General features: G+C 44.7%; 1 protein-coding gene across 1 annotated transcript in view; it reads left to right on the top strand.

Annotated features, from left to right (window-relative positions):
• Positions 1-23,779, top strand: part of LOC115082299 (beta-arrestin-1-like) — a gene marked incomplete at its 5' end in the record, with an annotated part of 104,128 nt that overhangs the window by 64,055 nt on the left and 16,294 nt on the right. The window contains 2 exon segments of the mRNA XM_029586533.1: positions 17,922-17,992; positions 22,662-22,713. Of these exon segments, the coding sequence (XP_029442393.1) occupies positions 17,922-17,992; positions 22,662-22,713 (123 nt within the window).

Raw genomic sequence — 23,779 nt, 5'->3', positions numbered from 1 at the left:
TTTAGCTATTTTTTCCTGTTGTGGCAAAAGCAACTCAGCACAGAACATAAGAACATAAGAAAATGCCATACTGGGTCAGACCAAGGGTCCATCAAGCCCAGCATCCTGTTTCCAACAGTGGCCAATCCAGGCCATAAGAACCTGGCAAGTACCCAAAAACTAAGTCTATTCCATGTAACCATTGCTAATGGCAGTGGCTATTCTCTAAGTGAACTTAATAGCAGGTAATGGACTTCTCCTCCAAGAACTTATCCAATCCTTTTTTAAACACAGCTATACTAACTGCACGAACCACATTCTCTGGCAACAAATTCCAGAGTTTAATTGTGCTTTGAGTAAAAAAGAACTTTCTCCGATTAGTTTTAAATGTGCCCCATGCTAACTTCATGGAGTGTCCCCTAGTCCTTCTACTATCCGAAAGAGTAAATAACCGATTCACATCTACCCGTTCTAGACCTCTCATGTTTTTAAACACCTCTATCATATCCCCCCTCAGTCGTCTCTTCTCCAAGCTGAAAAGTCCTAACCTCTTTAGTCTTTCCTCATAGGGGAGTTGTTCCATTCCCCTTATCATTTTGGTAGCCCTTCTCTGTACCTTCTCCATCGCAATTATATCTTTTTTGAGATGCGGCGACCAGAATTGTACACAGTATTCAAGGTGCGGTCTCACCATGGAGCGATACAGAGGCATTATGACATTTTCCGTTTTATTCATCATTCCTTTTCTAATAATTCCCAACATTCTGTTTGCTTTTTTGACTGCCGCAGCACACTGAACCGACGATTTCAATGTCTTATCCACTATGACACCTAGATCTCTTTCTTGGGTTGTAGCACCTAATATGGAACCCAACATCGTGTAATTATAGCATGGGTTATTTTTCCCTATATGCATCACCTTGCACTTATCCACATTAAATTTCATCTGCCATTTGGATGCCCAATTTTCCAGTCTCACAAGGTCTTCCTGCAATTTATCACAATCTGCTTGTGATTTAATTACTCTGCACAATTTTGTGTCATCTGCAAATTTGATTATCTCACTCGTCGTATTTCTTTCCAGATCATTTATAAATATATTGAATAGTAAGGGTCCCAACACAGAACCCTGAGGTATTCCACTGTCCACTCCCTTCCACTGAGAAAATTGCCCATTTAATCCTACTCTCTGTTTCCTGTCTTTTAGCCAGTTTGCAATCCACGAAAGGACATCGCCACCTATCCCATGACTTTTTACTTTTCCTAGAAGCCTCTCATGAGGAACTTTGTCAAACGCCTTCTGAAAATCCAAGTATACTATATCTACCGGTTCACCTTTATCCACATGTTTATTAACTCCTTCAAAAAAGTAAAGCAGATTTGTGAGGCAAGACTTGCCCTGGGTAAAGCCATGCTGACTTTGTTCCATTAAACCATGTCTTTCTATATGTTCTGTGATTTTGATGTTTATAACACTTTCCACTATTTTTCCTGGCACTGAAGTCAGGCTAACCGGTCTGTAGTTTCCCGGATCGCCCCTGGAGCCCTTTTTAAATATTGGGGTTACATTTGCTATCCTCCAGTCTTCAGGTACAATGGATGATTTTAATGATAAGTTACAAATTTTTACTAATAGGTCTGAAATTTCATTTTTTAGTTCCTTCAGAACTCTGGGGTGTATACCATCCGGTCCAGGTGATTTACTACTCTTCAGTTTGTCAATCAGGCCTACCACATCTTCTAGGTTCACCGTGATTTGATTCAGTCCATCTGAATCATTACCCATGAAAACCTTCTCCATTACAGGTACCTCCCCAACATCCTCTTCAGTAAACACCGAAGCAAAGAAATCATTTAATCTTTCCGCGATGGCCTTATCTTCTCTAAGTGCCCCTTTAACCCCTCGATCATCTAACGGTCCAACTGACTCCCTCACAGGCTTTCTGCTTCGGCGTTAAGTGTTTTCTTCAGGGGAAGCAGAGAGTGATTGCATGGGGCGCTGGTTTGCTTTTTGGTTCCTCTGCAAATGTCCTATTCAATTAGGGAATGCAAAATGCCTTTTTCATGATCCTGAGCAACGTGAGAATTTTCTCCAGAACCGGATGACAAATCCATAGGTTAATGGTAATATGAGGCCTTAATATTATTTAAGTTGGACAACTTTTCGGTGTACCGTTTGCTCTGTATAAATGTTCTCCCTAAATACTGATGATCATATGGGAAACCTGTTTCTTCTTCTATTTTCATGTACAGATGTAGTTTATATGATTATTTGTTTGGTTCTAAAGTCAAGTGTTCTTGATTTATGTATTCATAAAAAAGTAATAAAGAGATTAAATTTAAAAAGCAATATTTCAGCTGCTCCCCCCAATTCCTGCTCCTCGGTCCAGTCTAAGATTTAAAATTTTAAATCTCCAGGGACACCCCCCAACACCTTAATTTTAGCTTAATCTTCAGCCTGGATTGCGGTATCAGCCTACCATAATCCGGGCCCGGCGCTTCCGCCGTCGCTGAGCAGCTGCACTGGAGGAAGTGTACGCTTTTCTGCATAGCTCCTAGAAGCTGCTCAGCGACAGTAGAAGCTCCGGGCCTGGATCACGGGAGGCTCCTGCCGCAATCAAGGCTGCACATTAAGATAAAATTAAGTTCCCGGCAGAGGTCCCTGGAGATTTAAAATTTTAAAAACTTACACCGGACCAAGGAGCGAGGGTGGGGTCGAGGCCGAGGCTGGCATCAGTCCTGACCTGTACCTTTAAAAAAAAAAAAAAAAAAAAGATATAAGGGATTTTAGGAAGAAGAAAACTGCAGGCTCAGCCCGGTAGGGCAGAACTTTGGGAGCTAGGGTGGATGGGAGGGAAGAGTAACAGGTTCCCAGATAATTTTAGACCTGCGTTCAGGCACATCTAGAGTTAGAAATGAAATGAAACATAGAAACATAGAAATGACGGCAGAAGAAGACCAAACGGCCCATCCAGTCTGCCCAGCAAGCTTCACACGTTTTTTTCTCTCATACTTATCTGTTTCTCTTAGCTCTTGGTTCTATTTCCCTTCCACCCCCACCATTGAAATATCTAGCTTGATTAGTTAGGGGTAGTAGGGGTAGTAACCGCCGCAATAAGCAAGCTACACCCATGCTTATTTGTTTTACCCAGACTATGTTATACAGTCCTTATTGGTTGTTTTTCTTCTCCCCTGCTGTTGAAGCAGGGAGCTATGCTGGAAATGCGTGATGTATCAGTCTTCTCCCATGCTGTTGAAGCAGAGAGCCATGCTGGATATGCATCGAAAGTGAAGTATCGGACACAATTGGTTTGGGGTAGTAACCGCCGTAACAAGCCAGCTACTCCCCACTTTGTGAGTGCGAACCCTTTTTTCTTCTCCCCTGCCGTTGAAGCAGAGAACTATGCTGTATATGCATTGAAGGTGAAGCATCAGGCTTATTTGGTTTGGGGTAGTAACCGCCGTAACAAGCCAGCTACTCCCCTCTTTGTGAGTGTAAATCCATTTTTCCACATTTCCTCTTGCTGTTGAAGCTTAGAGCGATGTTGGAGTCACAGTAAGCATGTGTATGTTTATTGAATAAGGGTATTGTCTCCAGGCAGTAGCCGTCATTCTGGCGAGTCACCCACTCTTCATTGGCGGCCTCTTGACTTTATGGATCCACAGTGTTTATCCCACGCCCCTTTGAAGTCCTTCACAGTTCTGGTCTTCACCACATCCTCCGGAAGGGCATTCCAGGCGTCCACCACCCTCTCCGTGAAGAAATACTTCCTGACATTGGTTCTGAATCTTCCTCCCTGGAGCTTCAAATCGTGACCCCTGGTTCTGCTGATTTTTTTCCTATGGAACAGGTTTGTCGTTGTCTTTGGATCATTAAAACCTTTCAAGTATCTGAAAGTCTGTATCATATCACCTCTGCTCCTCCTTTCCTCCAGGGTGTACATATTTAGATTCTTCAATCTCTCCTTGTACGTCATGCGATGAAGATCTTCCACCTTCTTGGAAGTTAACCTAATTATTGGAGTTAACCTAATTATTTATCTGGCTAGCTCCAAATATTGGAGGTTGCCAGATTTGGCTAACTCAAGCCTACCCCCGAATGCCCCTTGCTTATTTGGCTAACATTTTGCTGGATAAGTAAGTAGATTGATAACTTGTGAGTGATCCAAACATGGCTTTGATTATTGACCTCACAACTGCTCAGACTGTTTATATCGCAGCTGATAAACTACTCAAGCTTATTGCGGTGATGGGAATTCTTTTTGGGTTTTAACTGACAAAACAGCCCCGAATCAAAAAAAAAAGGTGTTTGTTAGATACACATCAGAAAAACACCACTTCCTGAGGTGCCCTCTCTCCCCACCTTTGCCTACCCTGGGTCTTCTGTTTTGTTTTTGTCTCTTTCCGCGCTAACGACTCCGCAGCTGCCCAGATGTATGTATTTGATTCAGACGGGAAAGACACTCAACAATAGTACCCACGAAAACATTGATAAACACCCACAAAGAATCCCCAATTAGCTGGAAAATAAACTCCTAAATTTACAGTTTATGAACACCTAAAATCAGAAGCCAATTTACACATATTCTATTTCTTTTTTTTTTTTTTTTAAATTAATACTTTTATTAACTTTCATTGTAACAAAGTTATTACAATAGCAAGATGAATACATAATACAGAATACTTCCCCAATTCCCCCCCTCCCTCCCCAACCCCACCTATGTAGGGGAGCTCTAGTCGTTCTGTTACAGAATCCCCCAAGATAAATGATGAGTGCTTATTCACACCCCCGAATACTCTCATACCCTATATGAATATTTGTAAAGAATAATCCACTCCCACCCCAGTTATCCAGGAACAGTTAAGCTCTTAATCAAACAACAGATTACATACAAGAAATATATTCCACAAACGATTTCCAGGAGGCACGAAAGGCGGCCATTCTCCCATATTTGGTAGCTGTTAATGAAGCCAAACGATAGTATAAATGTAATTTATCTATGACCTCTGGCACCTTCGGTACCTGTTCTGTTTTCCACTTTACTGCTATCAAATTGCGAGCAGCTATAAAAGTATGAGAACAGAAGCGCTGCTGGTTTTTAAGAAGGACATCTGGAAACACATGCAGTAAAGCCATCAGAGCTGACGCTTGAAGAGGCACATGAAACAGGTCACTCAACCAGGCAAATAGAAGTTCCCAAAAGATTTGAAGTTTTGGACAGTCCCACCATATATGGAAATAAGTACCTCTACTTCCACAGTTGCGCCAGCAGGAGTCCGAAGCATTCGGATATATCCTGTGGATTTTATCTGGGGTGAGGTACCATCTGTATATCATTTTATAACAATTTTCACGCAGGCCTGCGGAAATGGAACACTTCCTAGCATAATATAATATGGCCTCCCAAAATTGTGGGCTTAATTGCTCCCCCAAGTCCAACGCCCATTGCCTCTCAAATGTACTAATTTCCTTACTAGCTGGAAAAAGTGCTTGATATATTTTAGAAATGATACCCTTCAGTCTGTCACTATTTTGCACCAATGACTCAAACAGCGAGCGACTGGGTCGTAACTCTTTAGCACGGTGAATAGTCTGAAGAAAATGAGCTGCTTGAGCATATGCCAGGAAATCTTTTGAACGGAAGGGGGAGATATCCATGAGGCCCTGCATAGATAAGAGCGACCCTTGGGACATCAATTGACCAACTGTGGTGATACCCGCAGTCCTCCAAGCCGCCACCTGTAAAATATGTCTATTATAAAGAAGAGAGGTTTGGTAGAAATATTTATAGTCCCCGACTACTTGCCGTCTGCTCTGCTTCCAGATGTTCAACGTGACCTGTAGGGACCATGTGACGTCCTTAACGGTCCGCCACGTGTCTCTAGGCTGCCAAAATATGGCTTGCAAGGCCATGGAACCTAAAAGAGCCTGTTCAATCGTCACCCATTGTTTAATTTCCAGATGACGGTGAATGTCAATTACCGCCCGCAGGTGAGCTGCCCTATAGTACCCTAGAAGATTAGGAACTCCCAGTCCCCCCTGGGACTTTGGAAGATATAAAACCTGACGCGCTATTCGGGGAGGACGTCTGCGCCAGATAAAATCAAATATCCTTTTTTGCCAACGGCGGATCAGAATCGGAGAGATCTCCACCGGTAGGACAGAAAATAAGTAGAGAAATTTGGGCAAGATTGTCATTTTAGTGATGGCTATTCTTCCCAGCCATGAGAAGGTGCGTCTATTCCAACGGCTCATATCCAACGTTAAGTTATCGAGTAGCGGTACATAATTTAAATAATACAGGTCCGTTAACTTAGCAGATAAGTGAACCCCCAGATACTTTATATGGGATTTTGCCCATTTATATGGAAACTTGCTGCTTATGGTTTGTATTTCTACCGGACTCAGAGTCACATCAAGTAATTCAGACTTAGAGAAGTTCACTCTGAGTCCTGCCACTTTGCCAAATTGCTGTAGCTCACGGGTTACCCCCTCCAGGGATGGTATTGGATTAGTCAAAGTTAAGAGGATATCGTCGGCAAACAGAGATGCCTTATATTCTTCAGGCCCCAATCTGACTCCGTGTATATCCCTAGCTTTTCTGATTCGGGTTACTAAGGGTTCAAGGTACAAGGCAAAGAGCAGGGGTGAGAGAGGACACCCTTGTCTGGTACCTCTTCTAATAGGAAAGGCAGTCCCATATCCACCATTCACTTTAACCCTCGCCGAGGGGTTGGCATATAACTGTTGTAACCAATGCAAGAAGAAAGGCCCAAAGTCCATTCGTCTTAAAGTGGAGAAAAGAAAGGGCCAATGCACTAAGTCGAAGGCTTTTTCTGCGTCTAGGGATAATAATACCGCAGGTGTGTGTGTTTTCCTAGCCCACCATATGAGATCAATAACCTTCCTAATATTATCCGCCGCCATGCGCTGTGGGATAAATCCTACCTGATCAGTATGTACGAGCTGCGAAAGAAATCTATTGAGCCTCTGAGCCATTACGCGTGCCAAAATTTTAAGATCCATATTGATTAACGATATGGGCCTATAAGAGCCACATTGTGCTGGATCTCGCCCAGGTTTCGGAATAACTGTAATGCCAGCTGTATTGTTGTGGGGCCCTATGCCTTTTCCCTCCCGGAGGTTATTAAAATACTGGGCTAAAGGTTCTACCACCGAGGGTGCGCATTTTTTATAATATACCCCAGAAAGCCCGTCTAATCCGGGTGCTTTACCCGATTTCAAGGATTTAATCACCAGCTCAATTTCAGTAGGCTGAATTGGTGCCTCTAGGCTCTGCCGTTGTTCTTGTGTCAGTCTTGGCAAATCCAACTCCTGCAGATATACAGTTATGTCAGATAGTTGGATGGAACCCTCAGTCCGATACAGGTTCTGGAAGAATTCCGTAAAGGTGTTACGTATTCCCGCTGAAGTGGTGAGGATCTCTCCTACTGAATTTTTGATTTTGGATATATTAGTTTGAGAGATCCGTGCCCGAAGTTGGCATGCTAAATAACGGCCTGCCTTGTTCCCACCCTCATAGTATTTTTGTCGTAAAGAGTCCATAGCGAAAAGTATCTGCTTATTATCAAGTTGTGCTAATTCATCTTTGAGAGCCAGTATCTTCTGATAGCAGTGCTTAGAATGAGTTTTCATATGGAGTTGGGATAGGGTTGAGATTTTACCGAGCAAAGCTAGACGTGCCCCCTGTTCCTGGCGTTTACATGCAGTTGCCCTAGCAATCAGAATCCCTCTTGCCACTGCTTTGGAGCATTCCCATATTGTGTTAGGGGATACCTCCCCCCCAGAATTCAAGTTAAAATATTCCTGCATCTGGTCATTCAGTCTCTGCGCAAAATCTGCGTCCTGCAGTAGGGACTCATTCAGCCTCCAAAACCGACTACCTGAATCTCTATCTGCTAGGTCCACCTCCAGAGTTATGGGGGCGTGATCAGACCAAGTGATGGCCTCTATCTCTGACCCCCCCACCTGGTTCCCCAGGAGCTTATCAATCAAAAAATAGTCTATGCGTGAATAACTGTCGTGAGGTGCGGAATAAAAAGTGTATGATCTAGATCTGGGATATCGGCTCCGCCAAATGTCTACTAAATTCCAGTCTGATATAAGATTGCGCAATGCCTTTCTACTGGACCCCGGAAACTGAGAATGTAGTTTAGAGGTGTCTATATCAGGTTTAATCGAGACATTAAGATCGCCTCCCAGGATAATTGGGCCATCCGCATGCAAGGCCAATACTCTATGTAATTCCTTCCAGAAGAGCCCTGAATCTTTGGTAGGAGCGTAGACCGACACCAGCGTAATTTTCTTCAAGCCGATCTGGATATTTAAGATGAGATAACGCCCCTGCGGATCAGCTGTATGGGACAAATGCTCAAATACCAAATGCTTTGAAATCAAAATCCCTGTACCTGTATATTTAGCGTCTGCTCCCCGTGCGGCTAAAAAAGAATGAGGGAATTCTCTAAACTGCAACAGTCGCTCATGTTTACGTTTCAGATGAGTTTCATGAATGAATGCGATGTCTGTCTTGTGACGTAATAACTCGCTTTGGAGGAGGAATCGCTTTCTAGGAGTGTTTAGTCCTTTAACATTAAGCGAGGTCAACTTAACCATTTTCAATCAAAAGGACAACCATCGGTGTGGTTGCATGTGGGGTGTCCTGTTGCAAAGCAAATGTATCTTGGATTTTTTCTGGGTATTGAGAGTGCGTCAGCATATTGTTGTTGGAAACACAGAATAAACGGGATCTGGCCACTATAAAAAGAATGAACAAATTTTTGAGCTCCCCTACCACCCTCGCCTTTTCCAAAAAGGATTCGCTCACCATTTTCCGCGAATCTAACCCCTAAGGGGGGGGGCACCGGCCTTGTACCGCCGGTTGCACACAATTCCATCCCCTCCACCCCTTTCCCCTCTGAACCCCAACATACTAAATGTTAACGCAACATTTCTCAGTTATGTAGCTTATCTACCAGGATACTATGAAAATAACCATATTCATCAATAATGAACTTCATATTACTAAAAACCTTTAAATTGAAACTAGATAGGAAGTCCTTTATGTAGTACGGCCTCGTTCGTTCTATATTCCAGCAATGGAAAAAGTCTAGCTCCTTCAGCCTTTCTCGGGAGTAAGATTCCTGGGGCCCACTGGTTGTCGACGCAGTCGTCCGCGGCCTGGTCCCTGTCGTCTCCACCGCAGATCGGCATCAGAAGACATCGGAGCCGCGGGTCGGGCGGCTATGGCGAAATCAAAGCGGATACCAGCTTGAGTGAGGCATTCGGCAGCCTCTGCTAAAGTTTTAACCCTGTACGTAATGCCTTGATGTTGGAAGATCAGCGCAAAAGGGAAGGCCCATCTGTAGCGGATTTCTTCGCGACGGAGTACCGTCGTCGCCTCTCGCAGTAAGAACCTCTTTTGCAGTGTAGCGGGCGCCAGATCGTTGTAGATGGTAATATCCTGGTTATTCCACTTCCATTGCGGGTGGGCCCGCGCCATTTTCACAATCTGCTCTTTTTGTTGATAGTGGAGAAATTTAATGATAATGTCCCTTGGCTGATTATTTCGCTTAGGCCCCAGCGCTCGATGCGCCCGTTCCAGATCCACCCTCGGGGTACCGCCGGGTTCCTCTGCGGGAGTTCCGAAACTAGTCCAAAGAGCTTGGCAAATGGATATTGCCGTCTGCATGCTATCCGCATATTGTTCTTCTTCCGGCACTCCTCTAATGCGGATATTGGACCTCCGGGAGCGATTTTCAAGATCTTCAACTTTATCGCCCAGCGCCTCGAGTTCTGCGGTAAACTGTTTTGCTTGAGTTGACATAGCCTCCAGCTGCACGCTGTGTCCATCCGCCCTGCCGTCTAATTCGTCCACGCGTAAGCCCAAGGAGGCAATGTCTTCTTTCATATTTTCCATGCAAGCTAATATTTCTGCTTTGTGATTTCGCATTTCTGACCGTAATTCAATAAACCAGCCTCGCATTTCATCCCTCGTAGGAAAATTGGTGGTTGTGCCTTCCGGGACGTTCTCCAGGGCCTCTGCTCCCCTTCCTGTATCCACCTCGTCATCACTGCCGAGGCCTAGGGCTGGGAGTGGGGTCACCAGATTGTCTGCCATTGGTTCTTCTGCTATTTTGTGAAAGGCGAATTGCTTTAGGTCTGCGGCTTTCCTGCGGGCCGCCATTTCGCCCTCTATCAACTGAAGGTGAACTCTAAATAGGATAGGTAGACTTGTGCGGATGTTAAATAAGAACTGCTCTCAAATGAGGTTCATTGGAAGTTGCTTAAGAGAAAGATTTCCTTTGGTCCAGAGGGAGTAGCCACATGAACTACTTGATGAGGGGACATACTCAAACCGCAGGCAATTATAACACAGCCGCTTCCATCAATGCCCCCCCCCACGGATCACCTCCTAAAGGCACATGAGAAAGCTGATCTTTCGTGCTGGGTCTTCTAGCTGTTTCACGCCTTCGTATACGTCCTCTAGTTGCTGAAGAGGAATTGTTGTAGGAGGGCAGTTTTGTTTATTGAGAAGGATGCTGCCGCCCAGCACCCCCAGGCCTCGGCAAGCTGTGTCGATGGTAGATTTATATATAAACTATCTACGTGTGTTTGTTTGTCCGAGGTAATTTCTCAAAGTGGGGGGGGGCACCCCGCGCCGCGGGAGCCTGCGCCGATGCCGGTACCGGGCCCCGCAGCCCCTCCAATTTACTCTGTCCTCCTCCGCTCCACTCCCAGACCTTGGTGAGATGTCAATTGTTAATGTTTCGTTGAGATTCCCACTGGTGCTTATTTACAAGGAAAGCAACTGCGTCCACGCCGATCACCTCTGCAGCTCTTCTGTCAGACTGCTGGTTGGACCACGCCACAGCTGCTTCCAGGGGGGTGTGGAAACACTCTTTCTTATCAGTATACCCCCAAACGTCGCGTAGCACTTGCCCCACTCGCCCCAAATTGCTGTATGTGTACAAAGTATGATTTCCACAGACTTAGAGACTCAAGGGGCAGTTGCCGGGCTCTGCAAGGTGATAAGTGAAGTGGTGGTTTTTGTTTTGTTTTTAAACTCACTTCTAAGCTATTAGTGCTGGGAGGACTTAAACTCCTGGTAATAAGTCTCTCTCCCCCAGTGCTAGTCAATATTCGGGTGCCGACGGCTAATGTCCCTTATCTTGGGATCCTGCAGAGTTGCACGCTGCTAAGATGGCTGCCAGTGAGCGAGAACTGTACCGGATCCGACCTGTTCTTGTGGTTTCCCCGCTACTCCTCATGCCACACAGCTGCTCTGATAAAGGGCTAGCTCTCTTACTCACAGCCCGTCTAATCCCGCTGCAGTGATCGCAATGTGTTGAGATAAGAGGATCAAAGTTTTCCTTTTGTATTGTTATGTAAAAGGTGTTGTTTGCTTCAATTATCCCCGGGCTCAAAGAACCTCCAGTCGCAGGGAGAGCAGGGTGGAGGAGGGGCGTTCCTGTGCTAGACTGCCCGTTCGTCCTACGGCTTTCAGCACAGCTTAAGAGGAACATGTGCTGGGGGACTTTATTTTCCCCCGTTTCCCTTCCCCTGAATATTTTCAAAGTCAACAGTACAGCTGCAATCAGGTAAGCAAGAAATTCAGCCCGGAGTAGCCTGCGTTAAGAATTTAGTTTCTGCACTCGTATCCAAAATGGCGATCGGGGTATCATAAAAGCAAGAGCTTTCCTGACCTGCAGTGCTTCCGTCTTGCGGCGAACAGCCCGTTTTTGTGGGCGATTGTGTTCAGCAGGTCGTACCCGATCCAATTCTGTGTTTAGTAGCCCGTTCTGAAAATTATTTCGTGCCTGATTTATGATGCCGGGGATAACCAGGGAAAGAGCCTCAGCCTCAAGCAGCCATCTCTGTTAACGGCGAACAGCGCCCCCCACACATATTCTATTTCTGATATGAATTCTGTGGTGAAATGCAGTCGTTCATAGTGACGGACAGTTACACGCGATATGGCTCAGATGTGTTAGTCAAGCTACAAGATCATTCTATCTTCAGAAATACGCCCATCACCCGTGCACATCTCACTCATCGCACTGCAAAGCTAACTACCCAGCATGCAAAGAGTTAAACCAGCTCAGGTCTTCCTTACGCAGCAGGAGCGTGCAGCGTCCCTCCGTCGCAGTCCTGGCAGTTGGATCTAGGGCTCTGTTCTCAGGACTGGCAATACACAGAGAGAGTTCAGCTAAAAACCCCCCCCAATGGTTTTTTTTATACTTTAGGGTGAATTTTTAATGCGGCGCACGGGTGTCTATGTGCGTGTGATTTTCAGTCTGCACACGTGGACGCAACGATTTTATAACATGCATGCGTCGCCGCAATAAAGGAGCGGACTGGGATGTAATGTCCCTATCCCCCTAACTAACCTTCCTCCCTTTTCCCCTCTCCACCCCGAACCCTAAACCCATCCTACCTATCCTATTTTTTTTTTTGTTTTAGAACTTACCTTCTCCTATGAGCGAGAGTAAGTTCTATGCGCTGGTTGGCTGCCAGAGCGTACTTTACCGGGACAGCACCATTTTGTGCTGTCCTGGCCGGCCCCCATCCCGCTCTCACCCCATCCAGCCCTCCCCTGGCCTGCCCCTTTTTAAATGCTCGCACCTCCACGCATACCGGGAGATACGCGCATGGTCAGGCTGTTTTGAAATGCGCGCATGTGGTCCAGCCACATGCATATCTCCCGGGATTTCCATGCACCAAGGATTTAAAATCCCCCCGTTTATTTTCAGTAATTTTAACAATTTGAGTCAAACTGACATTTACAAAATGCTAAACAGTCTTTGAATAAGGAACACATAACATCCATAAAGGAAAACATTTTAAACAAAATTGTCATCCAAATGAGACCTCAGTTTGTTGACTGTAATTTAAGAAATTAAAAATAATAAGAAAAAGAGCAGCTCCCAATTAGTAATTATACTCCGCAATATCGTGAACACAACATAGGAATGTTAATCTAAGAGGGTACAGACAAGGGTCTCTCTATTCTGCAAAAAACTTTCTAACTGATCGGGATCAAAGAAAAAATACTTAAGTGTACCTAATTTGACAATACATTTGCAGGGAAATTGGAGAAGAAAAGATGCACCAATATCAGCCTCCAATTGTTTTTTAATCAAAAGAGCTTTCCGTCTCAGTTGAGTTGCTTTGGCGACATCAGGAAATAGTGCTAGCTGTCGGCCAAGAAAACTTTTATCAGAAGCATGGAAAAACATTTTCCTAGTCCATATTCTATCAAGCTCTAGGGCATACACAACAAGTAAAGGAGCAGAACCTTGAATTGCAATCTTGGAGAACAGCTATTAAATTACCCATTGCGTTAGATTGTATAGCAGGACTGCTTGATGAAGAAGCAGTCTGTCTAGGGGTATATAGAAAGCTTTTGTAATTGGTGGAATTGAATCCTGAGGTACTTTAAGAACCTCTACATGACATTTTCTAAGCAATTCAATTGGGGAAATGTTGACCGACTTAGGAAAGTTGAGAATCTTCTAATCTTTTTAAATTAAGTTCCTGACCCTTAATCAAAACCGCATCACATTTGCCCAATGACTCACACTGTTTCTCCATAAGAGAAATACGTTCTGTGTTCCCCTTTATAGCTTGGTCTTGCCCCATAACCTGAGTGGATTTGCCCAACAACTGCACTCACGTTCTCAAATGAAGACCCTAAAGATTGTTCCAGTCCCTTAATAGCAGTCCAAAGTGTCTCCATGGTAATCTGTGCAGGTCTCTCAGGAAAGTTAGGTGATGATGAAATAGCAAAGATTCATTAGTGGCCGCAGAGACATCTGAGAGGCCATCAAAACAGGTTCCCCCATCACAGGAGAGGAATCTCCTTAGAACCGGATGGTAGCGCAGGGTCCAGTCCAGGTGGTGAGCGTAAATCAGGGCTGAGGGAGATGGAGTTTCCAGCAGGAGCGGCAAGGGATCCCAATGCCAAGATGAAGCAGCCCTGAGGGAGGGCTGGAGCTCAATGGCTGCATAAACCCCTCTATGGTCAGCTGAGACATAGAAGAGGGAACTGCTGTGTTTGGAGGGGGACCAAAGAGTAGAAAGCAAAACAGGAAAATATCCAGAGAAGGAAGCACTTACTTTAAAAGATCTTCTAAAAGGAGCAGTGGGGATAGCATCCGAGAACTTGACAAAGCCGCGTGTGGCACTGCTGCGAGTCCGGTGAAATAGGCCCCTCCTGGCGTCCTGGGTTGATGACATCAGATGCCCGGGACAGTCAGAGACGGGAACCACCGTGGGGCAAGAATGAAGAAGGCACTCCCGGCAGCACAGGGCTCTCCCAGAGGTCCAGCAAGTCAAGTCTTTCCTCTGCAGTCCCCCACCCTCAGCTTAGGCTGGAAGCATTTCAACAACATCCATATAGTTGGGAAATGTCTATCGGTCCTGCAACAAACAGATGGCTTTCAGAGAGAAAAAGCTGGCGGACTGCTCTCGGCAAGTTACCAATAAGTCTTTGGAGGCTGATCTGACTTGCCCTGCATGCACACAGGCAGGGAGTGTACCGGTGTGGCATGAGGAAAGTTTGCAGGCGGCATGGACAGGAGTTTAAGGAGAAAGTACAGCAGGAAAATCCCGTCCTTCTTTCTTTCTTTTCTTCTTCTCTTTGTCAGTTAGTTAGTTTCTCTGTCCTAGACTGTCATGGCCCCTGAGTGCTCATGTGAATGCTCACCCAATCCCAAAAGTGGGCATTATTTGAATATGCCAAACCCACGTGTATGTCATTGGGAGGCGATTAAAAGCTGATTTTTCCCCTGGCAATAGGTTCATGTGACTGTGGACATGCAGGAAGATGCAGCCTGTGGATCAAAATATGCTTCTTAAACTGGATACAATGTCTGTGAAGGGCAATGCAGTCACGTCCAGCTAGTTCAAACAATGTCCTGTTTATTGAACAACAGCGGTTCTTTGTCTCCAGTAGTGTCTATCTTGTTTGGTTCAAGTGAGACACACACATCTCCTTTAAGGGTGACCTAGCTTAGGCCCTACATGACATCATCACACATCCCACTGATAAACGGCAATACCGAAGCTGAGAAATAGCATTTCCAAATGCTTGTCATAGTGAAGTAAATGAGAGTGTAAAAATAAGGTGATGTGGAGAAAACTAACCCTATATAACATGGAGGTCCTAGAGCAGGAATGACATCAGGGACAGGCTGGCGCGTAGGTTAATGTACTGATAATTGTTTAGAGGTGCTGGACATTAACTGTGCTGGAGAAAGTTCAGAGAAGAGCCAAGAGAACGATCAACAGATTGGAAAGCATGCGCTATGGGCAAAGACGGCTATTGAGGGCTTCATTTAACCGGAAAAGGGGAAGGTTGAAAGTGGTAGGATCATTGCTAATGAAGGTCAACAAGGACGTTAACCAGAGAGCTGTGCATCGGAAGAGATGGGGGTGAGCCAGTCCTGGTGTAATTGTACTGCATCTGTGGCCATGTAGTCCCTACTACTACAGATACGATAGGTGATCCCTGCGCTGATAATGGGAGAGGTTTGCTGCAGTCATGGGGGAGTAGTGGAGGCAAAGGCAGTAACAGAATGCAAGAAGTCCTGGGAGAAATACAGATGATCCCAAGTTGCGAAGAAGTGAAGAGAAAGCCAGAGATCAGCTGGGGTCTTTGGCTTTGCACCAGAAGTAAATTGGGCAGATTGGCATAGTTATAGTTTGCCTGCTTAGTTTGGCAGGCAAGGGATAGGAAGGTCAAACTGGCAGGGAGTTTGGGGGCTGATTTAGTACAAGCAGACTGGATGGGCTTAAGGTCCTTATTTGCCGTAATATTCTCTGTGGGGGTCAATATTCAGTAGGCTGGTGAGCTGCAAAGTCATCTTGGAAAAGTTACCCAGATAACTTTAAACCTATCTGCTGCATATAGCTGGTAAAGTAAAAAACAAAAAAATAATTAGCAGCCAAGCAGGCCTGATTCCTCACCCCTCTCCCTACCTCCCAAATAATTAAAAAAAATGTTTGGAGGATCGGGCACTATATGCAAAAATAAAGTACGAGGGTCGGGATTTTCCCACGTAAATCGATGCATTTTAAAACCTATAAGCATGAGTGAAATTGCCAATTTAACTAATTAGTCCACCAGTTTGCCCAGTCCTTCTCCAGGTCATTGAGACTCTCCTAGTTTTTCGGCCTGAACTCCCCGCCCCAGTTCAAGAACGCTGAATATCACTTACACAAGGTAATAAGCAGATGCAAAAATATGCGAGGAGGCTGGAAAATGTATGCACGTGTGTAACAAATGTAGAAAGAATAGAGTATTCTGGCTTATCTTCAGCTCATTAGTACTAAGCAGCATGCTACAGTTGCAGGCCTCGATGATCCTTCTGCTAAGCTATGTGCAATGTACATATAGATTCCCGAAGATTATTGTACGTGAAGGTGGGGTGGATTGTAATGCCTGGGGTAAGTCAGTACGTGCTAGAAATAGGTGAAAAATGCCTGGGTGGGTGTGAATGAGGACTCATGGTAGCAGGAAGAAACTGTTGGGGAAAAAAAAAAAGATTCAGATGCAGGGATACGTTAATGACTGTTTTCATCGAGATCTTCCAAATGGTGCATCCTCCATTTTTTACATTTGTTTCCTCATCCTTTCATCGTCTTGCTTCTTACTTTGATTTCCTCCAATTGCATGCCTAGTCATGTTTGCTTGTGCTTCACCTATATATAACAGTGCTTTTCAAGGATGACCCGATTCTGTATATCTTGTAGCAAGAGATTAAAAAATGATCGCAATTTTAAAAGTGAAGAATAATACAATATACTGTATATATAAATATATATATATATAGAGAGAGAGAGAGAGAGAGAAAATGAAAACAGTATGGGGTAATTTTGTAAGAGCCCTCAGAAATTACAGTGTTCAAAGCAAACTTAGGCACATAAGGTCACTTTAACAACGATCCTGGCAAAGCTCCCCGCAGAGGTTACACCTGATAACTTTGTGGGGGCGAGAAAATCCACAACCACGTTTTTCAAAATCGAAAAAAGATGTCGTGAATCCCAACCCCGCCCGCCTCTCCACTATGCATGTAAAATGAAGTGCACATGGGCTGTATGCGCGTAATTTTACCCTCATATCGGGTGTACGGTTTGTCATTCCTGTGGGTAAAGCATGGTTAGGTTTAAAGTTAGCCAGGCAAAGGTGGCTGGATAACTCTCCACGGCCAGATTTACCCTGCCAAACTTAGCTGATATTCAGCCCCCCCACATCCTCTAACGCCCACGCACTGCCTCGCTGTTACCTGCCCAGCGATCTTGTTTACTAAGCTTTTTTCCCCACAGTCACGGAATGGGGCAAAAGGCCTTAGTAATCAGGCCCTACGTTTTAGCCCGGTAACAACGCACCCGGCTAAATCTTATCCAGTCGAAGAGGGGAAATATGTAATCCCCAGGTTTGTCTGGCTACGTGCCGAACCAAGCCAGACAAATCTTCTTGAATATGGACCTCTCAGTGTCTATCGAATTCAGCTGTCTAGTCGGCTGTAGACGGGCTTTTATTTACTTCCAAGAAGAGCCTTATTAAAAAAATGTCACACCTTGAAATGTCTGCCGCAGCTAAAAACTGGAGTCTCATGACCTGATCCTCCATTTTACTGGCTCCATCATGATTTTCCCCATCAAGTTCATGACATGTGTCCACAACAAAAGAATTTCTTCCCCGGTAAAGACTGCTAACACTTCTGCTTGATGGCTAAACAGTCCAACAACCTTTTCCCATCCACACCGTTCAGCATTGTGCTTGGAAACGGAATGGATTTGGTTCTAGAAATATTCTGGCAAGGGCCCAAAGCCGCCCAAGCACTCAGTTCTTTCGAAATCCTTCTGGAATGAAGTTCTCGGCTCTCGTCGCACACAAACACGTCTTTCTCTGTTTCAGCGACGTCGCCGTGGAGCTGCCGTTCACGCTGATGCATCCGAAGCCAAAGGAGGAGCCCTTGCATAGAGATGGTAAGATCAACCTTTGCCTTTATTATGATTTTTCGACCTTTTGTCAGGTTTCTGAGCATTTTTACCGGTTTTATGATGTAATGAATGCTACAGGTTTTCTTTGTTGACAGACGTTTGGACAGAAGGCTGTCTCACGTTTGTTTTTTGTATACTTTTTTTTTTATTTTTAAAAAGCAGATGTGGAAGGAAGTCTTCTACTTTTGGCCCTGTGGGATTTGACCAGTTTTTAAAAAGAGAAAGTACCTGGATAATTTTAAATCCCTTTTGTCTAGCCGGCTAACTCCTTAAATAAATGGCTTATAGCATTATGAAAAATGCCCTCTGGCATACTTAATAGGGAACTCTGGTGTCAAAATTGAAGGCAGGTTGCTTCCTGCATCTGGGTGACAAGAGAAGAAGGGAGAAAAGTAGGAATAAATGGACCGAGGCTATGCGTAAAGTCATCGGAAGCCTGCTTTGCAGAGACTTGTGGATCGCTGTTGGAGATCCATGCCGCTACGCAAGAAAAGCCCCATGGGATTCTATGTATTCCATAGAATTATTCATCCAAAAGCCAGCAGACGACCTCAGGGTCCTATTGGGTTGGGCACAATTCTGTAGAACGCTGCACATATGTCAAAGGGTAACCACCATGGGCTTGTGACATGGGAAGGCGGAGATGGAGATCCAGGTAGGATCCTGGGCCAGGAGGGAACAGGAGATAGGATCCTGAAAGGAGAAGGCATAAGAAAGTCCTCATGAGGCCCTGCATTTATCTAAGGGAGCCCAGAGATGAACCACAAAGTAGCAGTCTGGTTGGAGCTGGGGAAAGGGTTTTCTTTAGTAGCAGAATAAAACAGAGATGTAGCACATCATGCTCGTAGTTATAAAGACAAAACGATCCAGGCACATCTTAGCACCTGGGAAAAAAATAAAGAAAATTCAAATTTAAGCAGTTTATAGTTTACTGACCAAACTTGCGTGTGCAGGAAGTGCAGAGCATAACCTCTTCAGTTCTTGAGGTGACCCTCTCTGAAACCCTTGGGACAGTCAGGACTTTACTCTTCATCCCAAAAGGAATGAAATTGCCTTTCCTATTTGTTGGTTCTTATTTTGCATCTCTAACATCCTGTGCTAGAGATTCTCCTCGCTGACGAGACGAGCTTCTTATAGAAAGGGACACTCGTCAGTGGACTAAACCATAAAGAGCTTCACATATCACAGAGGTGTAATAAGAATATCATGGGTGTGGTTTATATATAGTGCCTTCATCCACGACATTTTGCAGACACGGAACACTGTTATTGCAGTTAGTAATCCTTTCCCCCTCCGCTGGGCAGTTGAATGGTTGGATGTGACCTTGACAGTTTCAGGTTTCCACAGAGATTACAGGTGGCACAGCTTTTTATGCAGGTCATACTAATGTGTAGCAGAGCAGTAGATGCTGTACGGTTTTAGCAGGGCGCCTTCCAGCAGAGGAAGGGGGCAGCTGGGATGGTAAGCACATGCCCCCTCTCACTGGCCTTGCTCAGCATGTTGCTCATATCCTACATTTTTTTTTTGTTTTTATTACTGATAGACTGAGTTGGTCTTGATTTTACCCCCATTCCACGCATGGATGTAGTCCTGGTGTTCTCGGAGAACTACAGATTCATACATGCAGTGACATAAAACCAGGCCTGGCTCAGCCTTTTATCCACTCCCCCCCCCCCCCCCAAAAAAAAAAAAGATCCAGAGACAGCTAGCCAACCCTATTTCCTGAAGCTGAGTCCACAGCGGAGCCGAGAGTTGGGAAGAAGGCTAAAGGGCCCAAGAGTCTCCTGGAAGGACGGGGAGGCTCGGGTAGTTTGTGGCTGAGAGTGCGAGAGCGCAGGCAGGCACGGGCAGCCGGTGGCCTCCTTCCCACAATGACTTCTGCCACCAGACGGGTCACTGAGAGGGAAATGCAGTGAGAGCCCCCTCTACTGGTACCTGAAGAAACTGCAGCTAAGGATAGAGCCAGGCCTTTGCCGCTCAACCAGCATCAGAAAGGGGGATAGGTGCCTGGACTTTGGGCCTGATTACTATGGGTTTTCTCCCCCTTTATGTATTTATCAGAAAAAAGCTGAGGAAGAGTGGCCTGGTATTTAGAGCAGCGGAGTTTAAAGCCCACTTCTCCCACTGGCACTCATCGGGAACTTAGCCCAGTCCTCATTACCTCCCTTCACCAGAGGTTCCCTGCTTCGATTGTAAGCTCTCTGGGGAAGGGACTTATTGGACCTGAAGACTTATCATCATTATACAACATTGTGAACACCCAGTACTGCTATAAAAATAATAAAATAGTAGTAGTAGTAGTAGTCAGGCAGCTAAATTGGACCCTTTAAAATTGACTAGGCCCGAGTCCCTAAATGTAGGAGCTTAGACTTAGCTCCCTCAATAGAACGTGGCTAAAAGGGGCAGAAGGCAAGGTGGGGAAAAAGGTAGGTACTTAGTAATGATTTTCAGCACCAGGCACTGAAATTAGGCACGTAAATCTACACAAAGGAATTGCAGGCTTAAATTTCAGTGTCTATGTTGTAGGTAATGCTCCCCTCCTAGGAGGGATTAGGTGTGTGCAGATTTTTTTTTCGTATGAGCACGAATTTTTTAAAATCAATTTTTAGAACATAAGACATTGCCATACTGGGTCAGACCAAGGGTCCATCAAGCCCAGAATCCTGTTTCCAACAGTGGCCAATCCAGGCCACAAGTACCTGGCAAGTACCCAAACAGTAGATAGATCACAAGCTACTATTGCTTATTAATTACCGTAATAGAGGTTCATGAATTTAACCTCTAGGAACTTATCCAAACCTTTTTTAAACCCAGTTACACTAACTGCTGTAACCACATCCCCTGGCAATGAATTCCAGAGCTTAACTACATACTGACTGAAAAAGAATTTGAGTGCCAGTATCAGCATCGCATTTCTGTATATGGCACAAAGAAAAATGTATATGAGCGACTATGTAAAACCTGTGATCGATGATATGAAACGTATAAGTGATTGCTCACATGCTCAACTTAGAGGGAACTATGGTTGTAGGTGTCTAAATTTAGGAACATTTTCAGCTGAAAGATTAGGAGTGAATTTTCCAAGGGTGGCTAACTTTGGGAGATAGGCACTTAAATCAGCTCCTTTTAAAAATTAACCAGGTCAGAGCAGAGTCCCTAGATTTAAGAGGAGCCTAAAAAGTGGGTGATTACATGGGGCAGATTTAGGGCATAGAATAAAAAGTTAGAAGTCAATATTTAAAAAGGTTTGTCCGGCTCACTTTGGGAATCAACTGGATAAATCTGTATGGCTGAAAGTATTACCCCGCCATTGCCCATCAAAATGTATCTGGACATAATGAAGCGAGGCTGAAGGCGTTCCTTATTTCAGCACTGTCCAGCTAAATTTAGCAGGGTTAACTCCGGTCACCGTGAAAGCCCGACCTAAAGTTCACCTACATAACTTCATTTAGGTATATTCGGCGGCAGGTTTTCTCCCCGGATAAGTGCCGCTGAATATCCAGGGAACTTTACCCGTTACCAGGCTTTTGAATAAGGGACCACTTAGGTGCTTTCCACTGATTTTCAGCCCTCGGCACCTAAATCCAGGCATTCAGGGGGGAATCTTATAATTTTCCAGCTTTTGTGCAAAGCTCATGTGTAATTTTTTTTTTTACTCTTTCCCTGTGTGCTTTGCATCCATTTACAAAGGAAAGATATGTGCGTAATTCCCCTTCGAAAATTATCACACCAAAACCTGCTCGCACACAGTCACACACCCGCTTATTTGTGCGGGTGGCTTTTTCTGGAAAAAAAAAAAAAAATTACACGCTGGTTGTTGAAAGTTTAAAAGCAAGAATTATCTATTTATATTTATTTATTCTAGACCTCTAATATTCTGGTTTTGAGCAAGAATGGCCTCAAGGAGGTTTACAGCAAATTTAAAAGCAAACAATCCCATTTGAAAATTCAAATGTTGTAAGCGCAATTCAGAATTTTGCCCTGTCCCTCCCCCTACGAGGATTCTTGTACCCACGTAGGGGCTGAGCAGGTTTTGAAAAGTTCATTTCCCTGAATAATGCATTGTTTTACCTGCGGAAATGGCTTTTAAAATTATCCTCTTAGGCTCTGTAGGATGAAGATCCCCCCTGAATTAGATGCCTAAAATTTAACTGATGCCCCATTTTTTTCTGGAAAATTGACCTCGCGGGTCCCTAAATTTGGCTGAAAATCCCCCTAGATTGTAGGCACTGAGGTTTGCTTGAAAGCTGAGGGCTTTTAGCTGATTTGGTACGGCCACCACCGCCTGCACACATTCTCTCAGCTGCAGAATTTTCCAGCGGTTTTGCTGGAGATCTGGTCCAGCTGCAGGCGTGCAAGGGATTGTTGGAAGGTTTAGGACCTCAGTGGGTGGGGGTGTTAAAAAATGATGCCCTATCTCTACCGAAAAGGTCATGAAAACACTTAAGGCATAACAGATTGAACAGCAAGTTGGCTCAGCGTTATTTTTAAAGGGGGGGGGCTTGTCTTCCCTAAATAACTTTCAGAAAATGTTTGCAACACCCAGTGTTTCCCAGCAGTACTGTACTACTGTATGATATCGGGAGGGGGGCGGGGGGTGTCCTTACAGTTTCCACAAATTCTGTGCCACTAACAACGTGAACTGTGTGTTTAGTTGCAGAGAATGAAGCGCCAATAGACACAAACCTGATAGAATTTGATACAAAGTAAGCTTGAACGTGTCCAACTCTCTGCGTGCAGTGGTGGTGTCGAGCTCATTTGCATAACCGTGCCTATCGGCTTCTTCGCATGTGGTATTCGTTTTGATGCATGCTCATTGGCTGTTCTCTCTCTTTTCTGCGTCATTTCCGTTTGCAACGTCTTTGTCGTCTTGCATGCGCCTTGGAAAAGGAAAACCAGGGTAAGCTACACTTTTCTGGCCAGGATTTTTTTTGGGGGAAACTTCTGGGGTGTGGCGGGGGGAGGGGGGGGGACTTGTTGTTATTGTTGTATATTCAGTTTCCCCTTCACCATGCTCTCCTCATCCCTTTTGAGTATCAAACTGGATGACCTCCTGCTGATAAAAGGGGGCTGGAAAGGACGTCCCTTTGTTGCCGCTCTTCTCCCTTGTGAGGGGGGTTGGGTTAGACTACATATTGGACCCTTCCCCCACAACCATGCTCAGCACCTCATCAACCTACCCATCACATCATCAACCTACCCAGCACCTCATCAATAACTTGACATACTGTTATGCTAGGCTTGGAAAGTTCAGCCATAAAATGAATGTATATATGAAAATATTTTAAATCTATTGCCAACGTGCTGAAAGGTACACGCGAGAGAAGTCAGTGCACGAATATAAAAAAGTCCTAACACCGCTCACACAGTACATAAACATAGATAGAAAAAGAAAAGGTAGCTCAGAGAAGAGCTATCAAAACGGTACAGAGTCTGCACAAAAACCGGTGAAATGAGATTTATGGATCAAATTGGGGATATGCTACCAAAGAAGAGAGGAGAAGCAGAGGGGATGGATATACTCTTCAAATACCTGAAAGGTATAAATAAAGCCCAAGAAGCAAACCTGTTTCAGTAGAAAGGAAGTACTTGAAAAACAGATCATGATATGACACTTTAAGAATAATTTCAGGAAATAGTCTGTATGACAAGTTGCCCAAAAGCAAATGCATGTGGTGACATATATGCGCATATATGGCGACGAGCAGATCTCTGCAAGCATTTTATAACATGTGCCTTATATTATAAAATACGCATGGCTGTACCCCACAA

Source organism: Rhinatrema bivittatum, unplaced genomic scaffold (assembly GCF_901001135.1).
Source record: "Rhinatrema bivittatum unplaced genomic scaffold, aRhiBiv1.1, whole genome shotgun sequence".
Classification (NCBI taxonomy): Eukaryota; Metazoa; Chordata; class Amphibia; order Gymnophiona; family Rhinatrematidae; genus Rhinatrema; species Rhinatrema bivittatum.
This window is presented reverse-complemented; position numbering and strand designations above follow the sequence as displayed.